The sequence below is a fragment of the Gastrolobium bilobum genome, unplaced genomic scaffold, assembly GCF_033153095.1.
Source record: "Gastrolobium bilobum isolate Gb01-03AN ecotype WA unplaced genomic scaffold, APGP_CSIRO_Gbil_v1 utg13952, whole genome shotgun sequence".
Classification (NCBI taxonomy): domain Eukaryota; kingdom Viridiplantae; phylum Streptophyta; class Magnoliopsida; order Fabales; family Fabaceae; genus Gastrolobium; species Gastrolobium bilobum.
In genome coordinates this window covers 105114-122707 of record NW_026898355.1, presented here as the reverse complement: position 1 = coordinate 122707, position 17594 = coordinate 105114, and the positions used below count along the sequence as shown (strand labels likewise).

Below are 17594 nucleotides of genomic sequence, written 5' to 3'. Positions count from 1 at the left end.
GGTGAACGAAGGCGTTGTCCCGGGTAGTGACTTATCGGACACCGACATGGATGGCAATTTCGATTAATATCCATCCATCGTTGTGTGTCATCTGATTCATTCACCGGGCATTGTTGGAATTCACAAGTCGAGAGTGGCAGGTTGGTATCCCGAATTAAAAAGTTATTTTAAACATACCAGATGTTGATTCATTGCAATGCATGTGTGCTGATACAGGAGAGGAGAGTGTTCTATTTTGATCACAAACAAGTCATTATGCACGTATTAATTGGGCTTACTCAGATCAAGAGTAGCCGGTAATAGATGGGGTACAAGTATCCAACTGGCAGATGGATCAAGAGTTGTATAAAGACCAGGTGTTTAACATCAAGCACGATGTGCAGATGATAATAAAACAATTTTGTATGAGAGAGTATCACATAGCCATTGTATTTAAAAGTGATACCAAAAGATTAATCACGGTATGCGAAAACCACAACGATGGTTGTTTGTGGAGGGTGAGGGCTCACATAAAAAACGGCGGCATTGAATGGATTATCGATAAATGGGTTAACGAACATAATTGTGTTAACCAGACTCTTTCTCAAGATCACAAGCAGCTGAACTTTAATTTCATATGTTCAATGATTCTGGGTATGTCAAACAAGAGCAATTTGTATTATTATATAACTAAGTTATTAATAACTAATTGTTTGACCACAAGCAAAGATGATAAGGGAGGAGCCAAATGTGAAAATTACTCTAATCCAGAAAGGATAACAACAAATCGTGGGTTTCATATATCATATAGGAAGACATGGAAGGAAAATCAACAAGTAATTGTCAAAATTTATGAGGATTGGGATGAATCCTAAGCTTTTATGCAAAGGTGGTTGGATTACATGTTGCAATTTTCACCTGGGGCTGTATATAAGCTGGATCTGAATGATCATTTTGTTGATAACCGGCTGGATCAATCTTGAAAGGTGTTCAACAAGGTGTTTTGGACTTTCAAATAGTATGCTGATGCCTTCAATTACCGCGAGTCTGTTATCCATATATATGGTATGCACTTATATGTTAAACATCGAGGGACTTTATTAATTGCAACTAATGTTATTAACTAATAGGTGTCCCTCACCTGCTAGTGGCTGAAGATTTTCCACCACTAAATTATCTCCGTTTTTCCACTGTGCAATATAAACAACAAATCGATCTGACCAGTCCACAACGGGTTTTCCCCTCAGCGTAGTAGTGGACATATCTATATGAGGAGAAAGGATCGACTGTAAACTGTCTAAGCACCCTGTCTGGCTGATGGTACACCACGATGAGGTAGTAAATAAGAAGACACACGGCCAGCCATCTGCGAGACTGCTTAGAACTCGGCTGATGTGCAGGAAAATTAAGATACGACATCAAAACAATCTCGTGCCTGCGTATAACATCCAGGAGGTATCGATACCTAAGCAAGTTGGGGGGATCGATGTCGCCGCCGATCATATACATTAAATCTACATAATAAAAAATTTAATATAAGTTATAATTATGGCAAACATAGCACATTAATAAAAGTAACTTGTACATCATACTTGTGACCATATATGGCATATGGGTCCGTCAGGTCGAGGAAAGAAGGGGAGGCTCGTCGCAATCGCATCCACGCCCAAAGCTAAAGAAGTAATAAAAATCCACCCATAACTGACTGTGTTATGTATGTGACTCTAGACAACTCACGATATAGGTGCGCTAGTACTTCAAAACCCCAACTAAAAGTGCATGTGCGCTGAAAATCATTACGGAATAATAAAAATAGTACTAGCATAAAACTAGAGGCAGTATCCACGAACAACAATCCTCCAAGATACGCATGATCAGCGCGCGTGTGTACATAATGCGTTGTGCCTCATTCGTGTTATTCCAAGAATTGTCACCACATGCCTTATGCAAAAAAGTAGATTCAACCCCTATCCATTTAAATCTCACTCTATAGCTGGTACACATCCAAGGTATTCATGTATCAGCTGCTGCCGATCATGTTGTCCAGCCCGACCGGATATAACTTGACCATTTGCGGGCAAACCTAACAGATGATGTACATCTTCCAAAGTAATGGTCATCTCACCATGGGCCTTGTAAAACGTTAGCATCTCAAGACGGCAACGCTCCACAAGAGCATAAATAAGTGCATGGTCAATCTGAAACAATAAAAATGGGTGAAGTATTCGAATTATTACAATTAAATATGTGAACCAAAATAACCAAAATAATGTACACTCACATCGTGGTTGCGCATCGCGCAACGTGGAAGAAACCTACCTGCCTCAAGTATGGATAAATATCCTCAGGTATGTGCATAGGATCGTGTGTGGTCGCCATCCTGATATTAAGTCGAGGATCCTCCGCAGCATTCCACACGTATGTGAATATGTGCTTCTCTTGCAATGTCAGGAGAAAGGGGCCAATGGGCCCCAGTGTAATCAACCTATAAGGAAAGCTTGGGGAGCCAGGAGGTGTGGGGTTGTGCTCCTCGTGGGAGGTGAACCACGCAGTGGATCAAGTGGTGAGCTAGGTAGGAATACCATGAATCTATTATATTTTTTTTTTAAATAATCATATTCATGGTAATTATAAATATTAGTATAGCGAAAACAACAAAAATATTTTAAACATCCTACATTTTACAATCCTAAATTAATTATCATTAAAATTAATTATTTACAACATTAGATTAAAAATATAAATTAATTAACATTAAAATTAAATATAACATATTACATTAAAAATATAAATTAATTAATTTAAAAAAATAAAACTAATACTACATTCCTTTTTATTGACATAATTTAAAATTATGAAATTAAAAATATCAATTCTCTTATAATTTACATATTATTAAATAATTTAATAAACATTAAAAATGTCCTGTGGTTTCAAGTCCTAAAATAAATAACATTAAAATAAAATAAATAATAACCTAATTACTAATTAAAATTATTAAATATCCTAAAATTTACTTATACTAATTCATGTAATAAATATTAAACATGTCATCTATCCTATGATTTCTTATATTGATACATGCTAATAATAACAATAACAAAAAATAAATACTAACCTTCAAAAGATAACACCTTTGTGGATTTCTTAGCGAGAGAAATTTTGTAGAGAGAGAGTAAGAAGGTTGAGAATGATGGGTGGTGGGGTTTATATAGGGATTAGTCTGCACATAAATCGATTCATGGGGTTGTGATACGTGTCACACATGCATCTGCTATGTGTATGGTGGATACCAATCTCGGTCAGCAACCCAGCGAGATACATAAGGGTGCTGAGACATGGAAAAAGCTCCACGTAATCTCAGCCAGCAGCCCAACACATTTAGCCAAGTGGACAGGCTTTTGCAGATGTGACAATATGCCACTTTGACTACGTATCTAGCTACACAGCTGGCCGAGATTTGTGGCCTGCAAGACATTGCTATATGTCCAAACAAGACTCGCCTATTGGTGTAGCGAGTTTATGGCGTGACATTTTGGAAAAATTTCACCAAATTGTGGCATTATGATAAATAGTTATAAATTACTGTGGCAAATGGGTGAATGTCCCCCTATAATAACAATACCTTACTAACTTGAGAATAGGGAAAAATAATTATTTGAAAACCCGCCTTATATATAATGCTAAGATGGCTTAAACTAGAAAAAATAAATATAAATGCAAGAAAATTCAAATATTTCAAAATTTCTAATGCAGGAAAACTTAATTTATAATTTTGAAATATATTTTGAACCAATATATTGACCCAAAATTCATCGAAATATCCTTTCTTGAATTCCTTCATGAATCATCACCCATGATAATTTAACCAAATCAGTTAGTTTCTTTTAGAAAATATCCCATGATTTTGATAGTGGATTATTCCACATGTATAAATTTAACCCTAATTTTTTTATTATTTGATCGCCGAAATATCTATAGGTTAACCATCCCATTTTATCAGCAAACATTCATCCGAGGACTACCATCAACCACTGCATAAGAAGATTCTAAGAAATAAGTTAATATCGTTCAGTGTTGCGTAAAATCGGCAAGTGCACCGATCGTACCAAGTAATAAAAAGTGAGTAAGAATATCGTCCCACGAGGATTGAGGCACCAAATTTAATTTAACTATTCTTTTCTTATTGGATTAACAAAAAGAGGATTTTGAAATAATTGTGTTGTGACAATTGTGAACTATTCAATATTTCGTGAAAAATTCAAAAAGAAGTTTGAAAACTTAAACTAAAAGGTTGAGATTGAGAAAAATATATAAAAAGATATTGCAGTAAAGGACTCCAACACCTTTCTGATCCCCACCTTGTAATATTGATTAATGTTTATATTTAATTACCTAATTGATCAAACAATTCACCATCTAATAATTAATTAGTTAAGTCATAATCCCTTAGTGATCTTAACTTTATTAACCCTATTAGAATCCTAATCCCTTTGAAATCCTTTTTCAAGTTAATCCTTTAACCCAGTGAATTTTCCACGTTTGCAGTTCATGTAGCCTATCCCTAGTGCATACATGAACTGTTATTTTACCCTTGTCAGGAACTAGAATCCCAATATTCCTATTAAAAACCCTAACCCTCGCAATCCTAATAGAGTGATAAATTCTAAAAGAATTATAGATGAAGAACAAGATAAAATAAATCAATTGAAATAATTAACCAAACTACAAGGGGTTCACATCAAGGGTTGTGACCCTTACCACGATATAAAAAGACTAGCCAGACATATTCATGTCTGACAATTCTAAGAATTGAAAAGAATTCTTAAAATAAAATAATAAAACCAGAAAACTTGAGAAGAAGCTTGCTCTGCGTTCTGCCTCCGTCTTCCTCTCTATGCAAAAGTGTTTTTCTCTTGAGGTCTGAGTCTCTATTTATAGAGTCTTGGACCTTGTTTAGAATCTTGATCTAATCTTTTCGCAATCTCAGTGCAATCTTCTCTCTGATTTAAAAAGAATTTAATGCTGATTGTCCGCCCCTCCCACGCTACTAGCGTGGTTCCCACGCTGTGAGCGTTGCAGGTTTTCTTCAAAATCCTGGAGCACCACACAACTAGTGTGGTTACCACGCTGCAAGCGTGGACTGTTTGAGGGTCTGGCGCTACTAGCGTGAATCCCACGCTAGTAGCGTGGATGCTTTTGCCTGAATTGGATTTCTGGCGCACTAGCGTGAATCCCACGCTAGTAGCGTGGATGCCTCTGGCTGAAAAGCTCCTTTCATGCTTTGAGCGTCATACCCACGCTGAGAGCGTGGGCCTTCAGTTTAGCTTTTTCTTTTTTAGCTCTAGTTTGTCTGTTTTTCCTACGAAATCAACATAAAATCAGTATGCAATCTCTGATTAAGATTTTGAAAGATCAACAGTGATTATTGCCCTTTTTGCTTAAGATTTAATCAACATTCTTTCTCTTTTTGGCTTAGATTTCCTTATATGCTGAATGCATATCAAACAATTCCCAGATTTGAACTTTGTTGTCCTCAGCAATGTAATTGATTAAAGTTATCAGCAAAGAATAATTCTGTGAAAATATGAAACACAACATCTAAAGAATTCAGACTGCTATGCATGTATAACTCTCTGTTTAAAACTTCCAACAATGCTTTTCAGTTATATCAAGAATTGAAATTCTAACTTGAACATTCCTCACAGTTTAAATGTACTCTCATCACGCTCAGTGTTTGAGGGTTTCACACTTATCCATCAATGTATTAGTAATTCCATAGGCTTGAACATATTCTCAATTCCTAAGATTAAGGAATCCATTTGACATGCACAGACTGATCAAAAGGTCTTTGATAGGTTGTAACTTGGCCTGGTTTGAGAGTGAGAATCTTTTGGTAAGAAGCTGATTGGAGAGATTGAAACACTTATTTTAACAATACTTCATTCTCTTCTTCATTTTGCCTCATTTTATTGAATTGGGATTCTTTCCCTTTCTTCACTACCTTTTTCTTTTCTTGTTTGCAGATGTTTTCTTTCTTTGCTCTTTTGAGTTGCAAATTTTCTTCTTTTCCTTTTTCTGAATTTTTGCAATATTTTGCAAACCAGTCTTTTGTTTCCTTTTTCACTACTTATCTTTCCGTTGAGAAGCACCTTGACTTTTTTCTTTGATCAGCATTCAATCTCTCTAGGTGTGTCAAGAGGAACAGGATTAAGTAACTTTCATTGGGTTTGAATGAACTGGTTGAAGGCTTAAAAGGGCTTAACAATGGAAAATCTTATAGGTAGGCTGTTTGGCTCTAAGTTAACAAGAATAAAAAGTCCCTTATCACCCATTATAAGGGAGCTACGTTTTATATGTCGTATGCACTCTTCACCCATTATTAGCAACATTTTGATTTTATTTAGCCGCGATAACCATGGCTAAATCAAGCCATTGAGATTTTTTAAAAGTTAGCCATCATTTGTTAGTGTTGCCAAGGTATTTTACCATAGGAGAGTCTGCTGCTGTAAAAAAAAATCACCCTCAGATATTCCTACAACAATATATGAGGGAAGGAGGCCCTTAACTGCATATAACACAATAAGATAATGCCTCAACAAATGATGGAGTGAGGCTTGCTTGAAACGATAGTTTTTTTTAACTCCAATATTTGTTTCACATCCTCCATTATGAGATTAAAGTTCCTTTCATACCAAAAAGGTTTTTTTTTTTTAATTTTTTTTATTGTCTTCGTCCAATATCAGTGAAAAAAACATTTCTAAAATCAGTGAAAAGTTTTAGCTAAAAAATTTCGTGTGCTATCAGATTGTTTTATATTATATCTATCTAACATACCCCTCATGCAAGAGTTTTTCAAGTTTGAAGCATAAATATTTAACATTGTCATTTTTTTTCTTTTACTTGGTGTTGTCTTAAATTGACTATTAGGTGGTATAGTCAGGAACAAACTTGTGACCTCGTCGTGGTCACCGATAATGTTAAGGCATCATCTCACCTAATAACTTAAGCTTATAAGTGATAAAATTTCAAATGATTTTATATTATATCTATTGAAGAAAGGTTTATTTAAGTTCTTCAAGTCCTTCTAAACCTCAAGCTTCCGACTTGAACTATTATTGACAACTATTCGAAGAGAAAAGTTCAATCCTTCTGAGGTGTACTCTAACCTACACATGTATACCGTAACACCCTATGTGCACCCAATGTATTATCATTATTTATGGCATTAAGCGCAACTAAATTTTATACAGTATTGCAGAAAATTGAGAATAACTTTTTCTTTTTCTAGATAAACTCATTTCATGTTCAATAATGTCTATTCCTTTAATTATTAATCATACATTAGCTAGGAGTATCTTATATTAGTGTACACCCCATAACAAGTGGCCTACATAAGTCAATAAGGGTAAAACATGAAATTTTAAGATGTAGGGTTAGAGCGCTTTAGCGCGCTCCCGCACAAAGAAATTATCCTGTCCAACGCGCTTTAGCGCCCTTAACCCGAAGGATTTTCCCTTTAGAGCGCTTTAGCGCTCACTAGATCTACTTATGCCTTTGTTTGCCAAATAATTTTGAATGCGCCTTAAGAAGAAATACTTACAATATATAGAGGGCGCTATTTGTCTTGAATGATCACCTATACTTTGACGAAAGACTCAAAGTATAATATTTATAGACTTTTTTTTCAAAATCAATTACTAAGGATAACTCTCTAATTTTTTGCACTAAATATGTTGTGAAAGATTATCATGATATATAAGAAAATTTTCCAAAATATATTTTTGAAAATAAAATCAAAATATTCAAATTAACTTTCCAAAATTAGATAAGATAAAATCAAATCTCTTAAAAAGAAAATTAATCTTAAATTAACTTATTCTATTTCAAATCAAAAATCAAATCTTAAAAATATATTTGGATTAAAAATAAAACTTTTAAATCTTATCTTCTTAGTTTCTAAAACTTCACAGATTCTAACCTAAAGTATGATCAGGATTCACCTCATCTAACCATTACATTAAATCTAATATTTTATCTTTCAACTTCAGTCTTCATAATTTTATGACAATTGTGTTGCATTATCTTTATCATAATTCCTCACAAATTAAGTTCTGCAATAACTTTTCAAAAACTAAACAAATTATTAGATAATTTGGCTCCACTTGTTTGTTATCATCAAAACTAGACAAGGTGTGAGACCTAACAATATTTAACAAAGCTTAAGCTGTTACCTATATGCAAATACATAATAAGATTGAAGCATTGGTTCATAATATCATAATGCACCAGCTCATTTATCTTGTCCTATGAATGAGGGTGACAAGAATCATGGTAGAAATCCTGATAATATGTATATCATAAACCAATTATCCTAAAAATTCAAATGATTACTTGCATGCAAACAAGTAATTTTGTTTTACATCTCTTAACAGATGATGGGGAAATTGATTTATTGTAATTCATCTTGTCCAATTATATTACACTTTTGTCGCTTCATCTCTTGTTGTTGCAAACATGGCAAGTATACCGAATATTCCAAGTAATAAAGTGATTAGTGAATATCGTTTCCACGAAGACTAAATTCAAGCAATAAGTTAGACAAATCAAAAGGTTTTAACAGACAACCAACATTTAATTAAAAATTAAATAAAGATGACAGTAGAAGAAATTAATTAAAAGATGAACTTAAAATTATGAAAAAAATGTAGTTAGGGTTTACTTCATCTTTAACCCCCCTTAATTGGTTTAACTCATCTTCGATCCCCCTTAATTGGTTTAACTCGATTCAATATCTTTCTATCCCAATTGTTGCAAACAATTCACCATATAAAAATTAATTGGTTAAATCCTAATGTGTTACTTCTTTAACCCTTTAATCCAATTGGAATCCTAATTTCTTAGAAATCCCTTTTAGATTAAGCCTTAATCGCGATGAATTACACAAGTTAACAATTCTTACAAGCCTATGTCTACAACATGCATGAATTGATATTCTATCCCTATCTAGATTAAAATCTCAATATATTTATTGTGAATCTGAATCCTCTTTATTCCTATATGACTGATTAGGTCATACAAGAATTTAAAAATATAAATCAAGGTAAACACAAATAATTTGAGACAGATTCTTATTGAAAAGAAATTAAGCCAAAATAAGGATTCACGTATGATCTATATCCCTAACTACAAAAAGTGAATTAGCCAGACATATCTGCCTTAAACAAAACAAGAAAAGAAATTAAAATAAATGAAGTGAGTGAGGGAAGAATGATGGTTGATCGCCACTGCAAAGTTTTGATCTTCCATCAATCTTCGTCTTGAGCTTTGAAAAACAAGATTCTTTCTCTGGTTTTTGTGTTCCCTTTCTTTAGAATGTGCAAGAATGAATTTTTCTTCCAAATTCTCCCCTTTATATTTAGAAGAAAGTTTCCTTAATTTCTCTCAATCAAATCCTTAAAATCTTCCTTTTTATATTTATAGGAACATTTTTCTTAAAAATATTCAATAGAATATTCAATCAAATCTTCAATCAATTATATTATTCAAAAATTCAAAACAAATACACTTAAGCCTTACAACTTGATCTCTCCATTTTATCTTTTTATTAAGCTGAAAAATCCTTTAAAATATGAGAAACTTTTATGAGAATATTACTGAAAGTAAAATAACACTTTAGTTATAATTCTCACATCTTTTGATTAATTTTAAATCAGTTTCACGACTTTCATGCTCATTTTAACCTTTAATACATAATAAATTGGAGGTTCATCAAACAATTTTCAGATTTATACATTGTTATCCCCAGTAATAACAAGAATAACAATATAAAGCAAATAGAGTGACCTTAGGAGAATAATACATGAAATTCAAGTATAATATTGCATCAAACAAGTAATTCAGAGCAGATACTTAGGAGAATACTATGCTAAGCATGAATGACTTCCAATTTTGAGAACTTCAAACAATAATTTTTTTTTCAAGATGTGAGATACCCCTCACTGGGATAAATAATGTACTCATCACTCAAGTGTTTGAGGTAAGATCACTCAATCCATCAGTGTAATAGCACTACAATAGACTTAATCTTTTTCTCAAGTTCCTAAACATAGATAACATGCGCAAATTGATCAAAAAGTCTTTTCAGGGTTGTAACCTGGTCTGGTATGGGGTAAGAATATTTGGAAAGTAGCTAAATTTATTGTATGAGATTGAAACATATTAATCCAATGTAAAATCATTCAATTCACATACATTTTTTTTACTACTTCTCTTTATGACCTCTTTCTTTTCTAACTTCATACTTTTCTCCTTTCTACCGTCTTATTTTCTTAATTTCTACCTCTTTAGAAACTTAATAAAATAAAAAAATGCATTTTCTTTTTCTATTTTTTAACACAAACATAACTACTGCAACTTTATTTTAATTTTTCTTCCTCACATTGAGCACTCCTCCCATTTTCTTATTACTTAATATTATTCACAATAACTTCACCTTAAAATTTTGGTAAGTCTTTTAATATCATTCAAAGGTGGGATAATTAAGGATATGAGTTAAGTAACAATGTGGATAAATAAAAGAAAAATAAGTATCAGGCTCAAAGGGGTTAGCAATGGAAAATTTATTAGGTGGTCTATTTGGCCAACTAGTTATATAGAACAAAATGCCTTTGTCTTCCCAATTCATGCATGTATCACAAGAGAATTAGAGCAATTTCTAAAGTACTATTACAATGCAGTGAGGTCTCGATTTTTTTTTTGTTTAGGCTCAAACCTCACATGTTGTGGAACCAAGCTAGAACATTATTCCTTATTCTCTAATCAGAATATCATCCAAAAATCCTTAAAAGAAAAATCATTCAAACAAGCAATCATATTCTCCTAATTGAGGTTCAATACAATATCATGACAAAGAAATCATTGTGAAATCTCACAATGTCACTTGTGCTTCCTGGAGTCTATTCAGATTTATTAACCAATTCAGCTCAAACTATCTTGGAAAAGCATTCAGAGACTGGTAGAATAATAAAAGAAAAATCAAAAAAATAAAATAAAAAGGATTGATATCTCTCTCTTGAATTTGAAAAATTTTGTAGGGTGTTTTTCTTTGTGTCTATTCCTGAATCAAAGCATGTTATGAAACCAATTCCCATATTTAGAACATTGTTGTCCTCAACAATAAATTATAGGCACAAGGTGAATTAATTTTGCACACTTAGAACACTCTCAGAGAGATTACAACAAAAATAAAATGATAATATCAATAGCAATGATTAGAGTGTGAGTAAATATCTCAATACAGTGCTAAGGAAAAAGAAATAAAATAAAATAAAGTAAGAAAAAATGATTGGGTTGTCTCCGAATTAGCTCTTATTTAACGTAGCGAGGCACCAGATGAATTGATTTTGCACACTTAGAACACTCACAGAGAGATTACAACAAAAATAAAATGATAATATCAATAGCAAAGATTAGAGTGTGAGTAAATATCTCAATACAGTGCTAAGGAAAAAGAAATAAAATAAAATAAAGTAAGAAAAACTGATTGGGTTGTCTCCGAATTAGCGCTTATTTAACGTAGCGACCCTGACCCCCTTATGATTGTGGTGGTCAGAAGCATGTAATCATTGATGACCCAGTCTTCTTGGTCAAGTGTTGTGCCCTTCCATAATAATCCTGCAAAAATGAACGAGGTGGAGTGGCCTCGGGAGCTCTAAACTTAGACTTTATGTGTTTCTCTTGCTCATGTGCTTTTCCATCTTAACTTTCGGCCTGTATTCTTCATACCGCTGATGGACTTGTTTTCCTCCTCGACCTTCTTTTCAGCAATGCAGTAAACTCGACCTTTAGGTTTTTTAGTTAGTTCAACTAGCTCTTCTTCCAATGCATTTGTCACTTCAGTTTAATCAGTGGCTTTAACTACTTCAGTCAGTAGATCATCATTGAGTAGCTCTGAGGAGTGCAAAATATCTACAAATTGATCTTCAATAGTGGGAGGGCTTGCGTCTTCAAAGATCTTCTCAAAAATAGCTTCATCTATCTCATCAACCTGAAAACAGTCTCCTTTGACTTCATGATGCTTCGTAGCCTCAAAAATATTCATTTTGAATTCACCATCATTGACTCTAAAAATCATCTCTCTTGCTCCATGTTAATCAGTGCCCTAGCGGTTGCCAAGAATGATCTTTCTAAGATCAGAGGCATGTTGACATCTTCCTCCATATTAAGCATTACAAAGTCAACTGGGAAGATATAATCATTTACCTTCACTAGGACATCATCAAGTACTTCTTCTAGCTTCTTGATGGTTCTATCAACAATTTGAAGATACATCAGTGTAGACTTCATCTTAGTGATCCCCAAGGACTTTACAAATGAGAGGGGCATCAAATTGACGTTGGTTTCCAGATCATATAAGGCTCTTCCTACTTGCTGATTCCCGATCATGCAGGAAATACTAAAGCTACCAGGATCATTGACCTTTGGTGGCATCCTTTCTTTTATCGCTGCACTACTATCTTGTGTCAGAGCCACAATTTTTATCTCCCTCAACTTATGCTTCTCTGCTAAAAGACCTTTCATGAACTTAGCCTAGAGAGGCATATTCTCCAAAGCTTCAGAGAAAGGGATATTAAATTGTAGCTTTTTGAACATCTCCACAAATATTGAATATTGTTGCTTTTCTTTTTGTCCGAAGAGGGTACGGAGCTTTAGCATATGGATTCAGTTGACTGAAGCCATTGGGAGGTTTCTTTGAAGCACCGTTATCCCTAATAATCTCCCCTCCAAAATAGGTCGCATCATCAAAATCTTTAAGGGTCTCCTCTTTCTTATTATTCTCTTCTTTTTGTTGTTTCTCCTATTTATCTCTGTCATCTATCTTGGTCGACTTCTCTTGAGGTTAGATCTCCTTTCCACTTCGAGTGGTGATTACATTGCAATCTCCCTTGGATTAATCACAGTGTCACTAGGAATTGTCCCCGAAGTTCTTTCATTCAATTGCTAGGCCAGTGTACGATCTGAGTCTCGAGATTTTCGATGGAGGCCTCTTGATTCTTGAATTTCAGCCTTATCTCTTGCACAAAAGCATTAGTGATCGTGGCAATTGTCTCTACCAGTTTCTCCAAAGTTGTAGATGGACTGGGCTGCACAGTTTGTTGTGGTTATGGGCTGTAAGAGAAACCCACATTATTCTTCCGGCCCAGGTTGTTATTGCATTGGTAGTTATTCCTTGGTGGGTTCCCCATATAGTTGACTTCAGCTGGTTGAGCCAACGGGCTGCTTGTAGTGGAGTTTCCCTTAGCACATGATGGAAGAGATCTGATTCTTAGCAACCAGCTTTGTAAGTGATTCCATCTATTTCTGCGAGCTTTGCTGACCAATCATCATGATATCAAACCTATCCAGTTGAAGCATGCCCCTCTTTGAAGTGGGCACATCTTCATTATCCTCCGCAGCCAAATCTTCAATGAGTTGTAAATACTCGACTTGAGCTTTAGTGACTAGAGATTCATTAGCAACTACATTGAGAAGCCTCCTATCGGTAGGGCATATACCATGGTAGAAAAGCCTCACTTTATTGCCCGTTTGAATAGTGTATTGTGGACAGGCTGTTAGCAGACCTGTGAATCTTCTCCAAGCTATACCAAAAGATTCTCCATCATGTTGAGAAAAATGATCAATCTCTCGCTTCTTCTGCATAAACTTTGAAAAAGTGGAGAATTTCTTTCTAAAACCCACCACCAAATCGTCCTATGATGTGATGCTCCCTTCAGGTTCATTCCTCAACCATTCCTTTGTTTTTCCCTTTGGCGAAAACAAAGAGTATAAGACGAATTGCATCAATGCTAACTCCATTATGCTTGTGAAGCTGACATAGATTCAAAAATCCAAAAACATGAAGATTGGGATCATAATCGTCCTCCCCTGAAAATTGGTTATTCTGGAAGAGCTACAAGAAGGCCGAATGAACTTAAAAGTTGTTGGCTTGGATTGGTGGAATGACGATTGCAGAAGAGACAGGTGGAAAGGATGGGTTGAGGAATTGCTCCATGGTATCTGCAGGTGATGGTTCCTCAGCCATAGTTGCTTGCTCTTGGAAAAGTGATATGTTAACCTTTTTTTTCGTTTCGCTCTTAAACAAGTCTCATGTATTACTGAGAGTAAAATAACACTTTAGTTACAATTCTCACATCTTTAATTATTTTTAAATTAGTATCATGCTCATTTTAATCTTTAATATATAATTAATTAGAGGCGTATCGCTTGCATTTATCCATGCTCTTCTATGTTAATCACTTGCATGGTGACTGCTTAGGAAAACCTCAAAACAAACTTCGAACGAATAAAAAACCACAATGAGTAATTTCATTATGTGTTTAAAGAAAAAAATAAATATAAAAAAGGATGTTCAAAGATAGCCTCGGTTGGACATCCATTGTTGGGCATGGAGCAACCTCCTTATGCGTATTATCATTTATCATAAAAGAAATGACAGGTGATCTATCATTGCGGAATCACTTTGAAAAGGGTTAGACCTCATTTGGACCCAGCCCTCAAATATTAAACATAGGGTTGCTTCAATTCGGGGCCTGTTGTGGCTAGAAAACTTTTTTCTTCGGCTACGAGGTACCTCATTATTCGGGCCTCAGGCTACAATGGTCCAATTAAGTGCATCATTTATAACTTGTTACACCGTTACCTAATGAAAACGGCCACGACAAAGTCCAAAAGACACATGACATAAATTAATAAACAGGGATGCCACAAAACAATAAAACTTAAATTTAAAGTAAACAACTATAATCCAAAGTTGTCAAAATTTTTGCAAACAAAGTACAAATTGCTAGTGATCATAAGTCGGAAATTTAAATTCTTATATTCACATAAAATTTGTAAGACAATACTCAATATAGTTACCACAAAATATACATATTTTGAAATCTACATTGTGATTAAGCAATCGTTTTTTTAATCTTAGTTTCCAGTTTTGATCCAACAACGGATACATTTATAGGATATATTATCTCTCAGTGTGTGTCACTCGCATTTAATTTTAAACAACTCCTATGAGTTTAGAATCTTAGAAGGTGAAATTAAGTTTTGAATAACTTTTATTATATCAGTTTTGAGATATCACCCTTAATCTTTAATTTATCAGTTAATGTCTCGAAGTCATATTAAGGATTCGAAATTAATTGTGGATGATGCCAGAATTGCAAAGAGAGAAAAACCACTTGTACGAGACTAGTTCACAATAAAATGGATTAAAGTATACGATATATTAATTTTTTAGGTGTATTATATTTACAAATTTTTTATTTACAAAGTCTTACAAATTATACTATGTATTTTGGAGAGTACACACTTAAGTATTTATACTATCCGGAGTACAAACTCAAGTGTTTATACTCTCCGGAGAACAAACTCTTACAAATTATACTATGTATTTTGAGGAGTACACACTTAAGTATTTATCCTCCCCAGAATACAAAGTATAATTTATAAATAAATTTTTTTATAAATATAATATTGTTAAATCTTTTAAGAGAAGGGAATTTTTTTTTCAAAATATAAGAGATGCTAATATAATTTGAGTATCTCTCAACGGGGGAAGTGCAATTCACTCTAAAATAATTTTATTATGAAAAATAATATTTCAAAATTTTTATAACAACAAAATATGACTAAAAATTAACAAGTGAGGTATTTAAATAGTCATATAATTTTAATTGCTGCAAAACTAATAGTCGCAATTCACTATATCAAATAATTAGCAAGTATGTTGTGTATGTATAGGAAATTACTAAATTAAGATAAAATTCAAAAAGCATAAATTAAAAGAAAAATATTTAAAATTATAAATGAGGTATACATCATTAATTCGGGTAAAATTTCTAAAATATAAATCAAAAGAGATAAAAGTTAAAACTATAAAAAAGAAGTGTCAAATTTTTTGAATTTAAAATTAAAAAAATAGATTAAAAAAATGTGTTATTTTTCAAAAAAGAAAATAAATTGAGAGATCAAATTATTGTCAATATAATATACTAAAACTTAATATATATGAATGAATTATCATTATGTTTTCTATTGACGAATGACATGTATTGTGAAAATCCTTACAAGAAGGCACTTAAACTTTTTTTATTTTCTTTGTCAGATTTCCAATTTAGAAGAAACAGATTTGTTAAATATATCTTTTTCTTTCTCCTAATGTTAATCGGATTTCTCATCAAATACATCCTTAAAAAGGGTGATAGTTTTTAATTGTGACTGAGTCTCGATTACAGAATAATCTTATAACTGATTCAAAGAATTAAATGTTGTGAAAATAATTTATAAATAAGCTCGTTTCAAAAAAAATAAATAAAGCCAGTATATTAACAAAAATATTAATTGGATTTTTATCGGAAGGGTATCCGCTTTTATATATAAGGACAAAGAAAAAAATATTCGAAACGTTATCACAACCAAATTGTGGCACTTTCTAGTACCCTCGTACGTTATTTAATATGATGATGATGATTACAAATCTTAATTATTTATGAATAACCAACAGGAATAAGAGAGAAAAAAAATAAAAAATGATAAAAAATAATTATTGATTTATTCAAATATAATTAAAATTACCTCACATCACGTTATCAACTTATCATTTGTATAAAGGAGTTAATATTTCTTATATTATAAGATATGATTTTATTTTTTATATATACATAAAAATATACGAAATTTATACAGGACGATATGAGAAAAAGAAAGAAAAAAATAAATATAAATTACGTGTATTGAAAATAAAATTTATCTCCTAATAAACATCAAACTCTTATATAAAATATGACATGATTCGGGGTGTCAATACGGGTTTTGACACGCGGGTCGACCCGCGACACGACACGAAAATTCGTGTTCGGGTTGACCCGTAAAAAAATTCGTGTCGTGTTCGTGTTGGGAAAAATGACACGCAAAAAATTCGTGTCGTGTTCGTGTTTATCAATTCGTGTTCATGTCGACCCGTATTTTTTTTTTGTTATTATTATTATTATTTTTTATTATTATTTTTTAATTTTTATTTTATTTTCGATCTATTTTTTTAATTTTTTTTGTCAATTACCGTTTTGACCCCCTATTTTGCGTGTTATTCGTGTCGTGTCATGTCAACCCGTAAAAAATTCGTGTCGTGTCAGTGTTGAAGATTTTGACACGAATAAAAATTCGTGTCATGTTCGTGTTGTGTCGAATTCGTGTCGTGTCGAATTCGTGTTGACACCCTAATGATTCATTCTCATTTCCGATTCCTTCCTTGCTTTGTCGAGGAACACTTTGCTTTGGGATTATTACCTTAAATGCATGTTTTAATTGTGCAATAATTAATATATGCCTTCCCAAAATTGGCTAGTGGGGAACTACTTGTAACTTTTATTAAATTTTTCATAAACCTCTTAGACCCACCCAGCTCATCACTTCTGTATATTAAGTGTCACCAACAGGCAACTGCACTTAAAAGCAAGAGACTTTCTCAGATTCTCTGGTTGTCCAAAACCGAAGAAGAAAAGCTGGTTGTTGAAAACATTTTTTTTTTTTTTTTTTGGTTAATAAAGAAGACTGTTATA

The 17594-nt window shown here is 33.1% G+C and overlaps 1 protein-coding gene across 1 annotated transcript; it reads right to left on the bottom strand.

Moving 5' to 3' along the window:
• Positions 1-12111: 12111 nt before the first annotated feature.
• On the bottom strand, positions 12112-12561 carry LOC133315198 (uncharacterized). Its single transcript, XM_061516776.1, has one exon. It carries the CDS (start codon positions 12559-12561, stop codon positions 12112-12114), a length of 450 nt encoding a protein of 149 aa, XP_061372760.1.
• Positions 12562-17594: the final 5033 nt, after the last annotated feature.

Excerpts from the sequence above, each read along its gene's own strand:
- LOC133315198 (XM_061516776.1), bottom strand. The coding sequence starts at position 12,561 with ATGAAAGGTCTTTTAGCAGAGAAGCATAAGTTGAGGGAGATAAAAATT.